The sequence below is a fragment of the Protopterus annectens genome, chromosome 17.part0 (genome assembly GCF_019279795.1).
Source record: "Protopterus annectens isolate FY-2018-M chromosome 17.part0, PAN1.0, whole genome shotgun sequence".
Taxonomy (NCBI): Eukaryota; Metazoa; Chordata; order Ceratodontiformes; family Protopteridae; genus Protopterus; species Protopterus annectens.
In genome coordinates, this window is record NC_056751.1 from 428,655,930 (window position 1) to 428,661,929 (window position 6,000).

The window sequence follows — 6,000 nt, forward strand, 5'->3', positions numbered from 1 at the left end:
AATAGCTATAACTTTAATGAAGAAAGTTTGAAATGAGAGTGTAGTACTTAAATATAAAACATAGCTATAAATAAACATGAGGCAACTGCATGTTGACATTTTTGATAAGCAAAGTTTTGAAAAAGCATTTCCTTTATGGCTGTTGCATTAATGGATATTTGCTTCAGTTTTCTATCTTACTATGAAGTGACCCAAGTTACAGCTATGCATATTTCTAATGTTTGTTTTGCAGGGGCAAGGAAAAAAATGCGTTTATTTCAGTTCCTCCTTGATCTGTTGAAGAATGGAGACATGAGAGACTGTGTCTGGTGGGTCGATGAGGAAAGGGGAACCTTTCAGTTCTCCTCCAAACACAAAGAATTACTAGCTCACCGCTGGGGGCTTCAGAAGGGCAACCGCAAGAAGATGACCTATCAAAAGATGGCCAGAGCACTCAGGAATTACAGCAAGACGGGTGAGATCCGTAAAATCAAAAAGAAGCTCACATATCAATTTAACAGTGAACTGCTTGGTACTAAGAAGTCATATGCCAAGCCCAGTGCCTTGTCATAATAACTGAATACTGAAAAAAGCAATGGAGCTCAGAAACTTTAGGGAACTTAAAGTTTGCTGGACAAGAGGCACATGAAGAAATCTGCATTTGGACTGTTTTTGTGTTTTTCCTTTTGCAATGCCAATAACAATTATTTCATCTGTGAACTTCTTCCAGCTGTTTTTATATATAGATATATAAAAATATTTGATACAATTTTTTTATTCTGAGCCAGTCTGCTGGGTAAGTGGCTATCACTTCCCTGAACTTCTAAAGGGAGTTCACATTTAGGTTTTGTAATGGACAGGCTTCATGTTCAATTACTATGCATGAGGTGTAATCTGCCATTGGACTGAGAAAAGGCTTGAGATGACGGGGCTGGGGAGGAAGCACTCAGACTGACAGGAGAAGGAGGAGGAGACGGTACAGGACCAAACTGCTGTTTGCCTTGGTTGCTTTCTTTCTAATGTTCTCAATTTCATCTGGATGCAAACACATGTTTTATGTTTAAGAATATCAGTAATTATCTCCAAAGAAAAAAGTGGCCCACAAGCCTGCAAAGTTTTGCAGGCAAAGAAAATAGTGTTTCTTTATGAAGCTGATGCTACATTTTCCTTGCCTGCACCAAAGTGGACATCTTTTGTGACTATATGAATGTAATGGGGTACCAAGAATCAATACTTCATGGAATGAAGCAGTACAATAACAGAAAAAGATGCCTCAAAAAAAAAAAAAAAAAAAAAAAAGCAATACACTTTTAAGAAAAATACATTCATGTTTATATGTCAGTTTAACACCAAAAAGTTGAGATGACAGTGCTGAATAATGCACATGGGATTGAAAGTAATGTTTTACTTTGTAACTCCATACCATATGGTCAGATGAATAATCAGTGGTCAGAAACAGACAACATTTCAACTTTAATGCAAAAATAAATTATGTAAAATATTTACTACTTAGCACTGTGCTGAAAATGTTGGTTTATTTTAACAGTAACAGCCTGTCCAGCTGGGGTGAGGTTATCTCTTCAGAGTGATATAAGAAGTTATGCTTTCTAACAGGAACACCAATCAAAATGCAAGAATCAAATAGAAAAGTTTTATATTCATTAATTTTGATACACACTTCACCATGTTTGGAATCATGGGAGAGCTGGATGTCTGTTCCAGCAAGCAGTGAGCATTAAGCAAAGAATATTTCTTAATGGAATGCCAGTCTACCATAGACTGCACACACATACAAACATACACAAACACACACACACACACACACACACACACACACACACACACACACACACACACACACACACACACGTAACCAGCGGGTAATTCAGGGAAATGTTTTACATGCAATAGAATATGCAGGAGCCAGAATCTGAAACAGATTGTTCAGTGACTTTATGCAACATACCATTTGCATTACGCCCAAGAGCTTGAATAACGGCCCCTGGCTGAAATGCTCATTCACCAAACAAGTTAGGTGCACTCAGGGTTTATCCCTTCTACTGAGGTGCAGCACTGTTATGTGGTACTGCTCTTCTGCAGGGGCTTGTATCAACAGAGAAGTGCTGACTCAGATGTTATTGCAGTTACTGTATTTTGTTAAGGAATTAACTTTCAATTGACTAACGTGGATCCTGAATTTAGCATGCAGTTTTTTCTCTCATTTCCTTTTACTTTTTATTTATTTATTTTTTTTACATGTTTCATGCATCTCTTTAATGTGTGTTCTTCCCAAGTTAGCCTTCTTTCTGGGATGACCTGACCTCTAAAAAAATTAACTTTTTTTTCCTGGCATAGTTTGGTTAGGAAATATTTAAGGCCGTTGTAAAGTATGGGCTTGAATATCTTAGGTTTCTAGTGCCTTAACTTATAGCTTATGTCTATCTTCTCAGTGATATATATTCAAACAAGGTCCATGCCTCCTGAAATATACTAAAGGCCACAATAAGTTCCATTGGAAGAGCATACAGTCAAGGCTTAAGTATGTTCATTTTTTATTTATTTATTTATTTTTTTATTTTATTCTTTCGTTGGCCTGAGAAAGCTAAGCTAGGTACAACAGGCTCATCACAGAGGACCACGGTAAAGTAATAATAAAAATAAGGACTGTAAGATTATGCTTGTTTATATTTCATTGCTTTAACCCTACCTGCTTCACATTAATACTTTGTATATTCTGTATTTCTGTCTTAGGGATATATTTTAAAAGTGCTACCTTCATTACAGATTGGTTATACAGAAAGCAAAATTATGGGAAAATCTTAGAGTGGAAGAAATATGTGATGCCATACTGCTTTACAGCTGAATGTCAGCACCAAGTGTGCTTTGTAAAACTGGCCTTAATGTACTACATTTTAACACAAGTTGTGGGCTCTTAGTCCACATCTCAGAATATGTAAATGTGCCTTAGTGCCACAAAATTCTATAAAACATCTATTAATTCTGGATGTATGAAAAAAATAAAGGTGCAGTTCTGCTAGTATGAAATACAACTAATTTTGCTTGGCTTTCTTTCACTGAAAGCTTGCATGTAGAATGGTTTCTGGTTACCTTACTACAGACAGGTGTGAGTGTAAATGAGGAACTGTCTCTAACAAGAAGTATGCATCTGTTGCCAGGTACAACGAGGTCACACTTGGATCATGAATTTCTGAGCTGGCCAAGTGCACTTTGGGATACCTCTGACAGCACCAAAACGTTATCATGAAAACCCAATAAGCATGAGTAAGGGTGCTTCGACTGCATTCTCTGTAGCATATGGTTTGAAGGGAAATAGCGCAATGCTTTAATGCTACAATTTCTAAAAATAAGAAAGCTTTCTATACAAAATCCTTGCCATTTGGCCCCACAACAGACAAATGATAAAACAATGGAAATTACTACACAAAGTGAAACCTCAGACCCTAAGCATGTGGGGAATACAAACGTAAAGCAACAGGTGGCAGTGACAGTTTTTTTAGGCAGAATGAAACATCTGTTTATGGAAAAAAAAAAGAATAAGTGTTTTCAATGATTTTTAAACTGAGGTTTAACAGTCATTTTTAGTTAGCATGGAAATCTATGTGGAAGAATAATGATATGTTTTAAAGAAGGAAAATAACGGCATCTAGTTGTAATAAATGTGCATAGCCTCTGAGTGTAATTATGGCAGATCGTTAATCTATATAAGTGAAGGTCGACTCACCCTGACTACCTTAGTGTGGTGAAAGCCATCTTAGTCACGGAAAAGATATTTTTAAGGTGATTGTTTTACAATAATACACACAAATGTCTATAACAAACAGGTATTTTTCTCATTTTTTTCCCCTGGATCTGTTTCTATTGTCAGGATAATTCAGAGAAAATAAAATAGAGGTACACATACTATGTGAAGCATGTGCAGTTGCATTTATAATTGTTGCAAAAGATGCATCACTGTATGCAATAAAAACAAAAGAAACCCATACATCAGTAATACAGTCTAGTTATATTGTCTGAGTTACAGTTTTCATATACAGTAAAATTCTGCTACTTACTGTATATGTATATGGATGTAGTATATAGAGTACTATGATTAGGCTCCAAAAATAGGAAGAAACCAGCTTTATTAGACATCCTTCTGTTGTAAAAATATGCTTAACAAAGTCTATTTAGTACCTTTCAGCATTATTACATTCTGGTCTCTTGCGACCACGTCAGCAGCACCCACCATAAAATAGCAGTACATACAACTTTACATGCTGTAATTTCAGTCAGGGTGCCACAATTCTTTTGTGTGTGTGGCAGTGCAAACTGACCTTACTGCTTTTAAAACTCTTACAAAATCTGATAACATTTCATTTCTGACCACTCTTTGTGAGGCAGCACTAAGTGTGTTACAGCTTTCAAAGCTGTAAAATGCTTTATATTCTTATAGTTTCTTTTCTTCTCTCTCTCTCTCTGTCTTGTAGTACATTGGTAGCAACTAAAGCTTTACAGAACACAAGGACGTGACAGCACTAACTGTGTCATAGCTTTTTAAAGCTGTAAAACACTTGATTCATCTGTATTCCTCTGTCTATAGAGTCCCCCCACCTCTCTCTCCCTCTATCTCTGTAACATTACAAAGAATTATGATCAGGTCTCTTCAATTATAACATTGATATAAGTTCTTGAAAAATAATGCCAAGTTTCACCTCTTGAGCATCACTTTGCTCTTCTCAAAGGGAGAATTTCTTATTTCTAGAACATTTAACAGATTCTATCATAATCCATATTATTACATTTCAAAATGTTAAATAACAAAAACCTGAAAAATTAAAAAAATTATCCCAGTCCAGAAAATCCGAAAAGATTATCTTACTGAAATGGGCTGGTCCACGAGTCCTACAGAGGTGAGAACAGTTTCTCATAGCATTTAATGGTAAGCTAAACAGGAAGTGACCAGTTTTATTCAACTAAACCCATGCTAAACAAATACTGCTTGACAATTTTTCTCAGTAACTATATATATATATATATATATATATATATATATATATATATATATATATATATATATACACATATATATGTATGCACACACACACACACACACACACACACACACACACACACTAGTGACTAATTGATCTACTTGTCACCCCAAATCTGCCTAGTGTAACACCCACATCATCCAGTGGGTAAATTCCTGCTTTCCAGGGCTTTAGACATTTCAGCAACCATGCTTATTACCAGAGTAAAAAGAACTGAAACGTGAATGCTGTCTAGCTGGCTAACACATCCACTGTGGATTTTTCCCCCTTTTTGCTCCTTCATCCCAGGCTTTTCTGTCTACTGAACATGTAGCACACATACATGATGGCCTAATGTTACTTTCATTCTTACAGTGCTGTCTTTCAAGTGCTGTGTCAGGCAAGTTTACCAGCTTAATACTTTTACACCCAGAATTTGTCTTCTGGTTACCAGCAAAGGATGCGTCTGCAGCAGAAAAACATGCACCCTCCATCTAAGGCAGATCATTTAAATCCTTCCAGCTGTTTCCTCAAGTGCTACATCCACTACTCAAATGCTGGCTGACTGCACTGTAGTCAGCACAACAGCTTTCATGCCAGTGGAGCCAGGTATCCATTATTAAGGGTTTATCATGTATATGTGGCCAAAAGATCTTGCAGGTGGAGCACTGTACATGCCCACTTCTCATTTGCTAAGACAACAGAATGCAAACCCTGCAAGCTTTCTTATAGCTGGTGTATGCAGCCATTATTACAGCACAGAAACATGCAACATTGCAGCAAATCTCTGCTATCTTTTGCTAAGTTCTTTGGGCACAGCTTCATATATATAGCCCTTATTTGTGCTCTCTTTAGCACTTGCTCCATGCGCCCTTGAAAACTCATCACTAATCTTATAGTCTGCCACTCTCAGGCAAGATATTTCAATGTAATCCATTGTGCTGTGTGAAAGACTGCTTCTTAGCTTTACACTTAGCTCATTACTATGGTA

At 36.6% G+C, this 6,000-nt stretch overlaps 1 protein-coding gene across 4 annotated transcripts in view; it reads left to right on the forward strand.

Moving 5' to 3' along the window:
- Positions 1–1,491, forward strand: part of SPIB (Spi-B transcription factor) — a 122,443-nt gene extending 120,952 nt beyond the window's left edge. For all 4 annotated transcript variants that reach the window (XM_044059385.1, XM_044059386.1, XM_044059387.1 and 1 more), the window contains one exon: positions 233–1,491. In XM_044059385.1, the coding sequence (XP_043915320.1) occupies positions 233–552 (320 nt within the window). In that variant the 3' untranslated portion in view covers positions 553–1,491. The remainder of the gene's footprint in view (positions 1–232) is intronic.
- Positions 1,492–6,000: the final 4,509 nt, after the last annotated feature.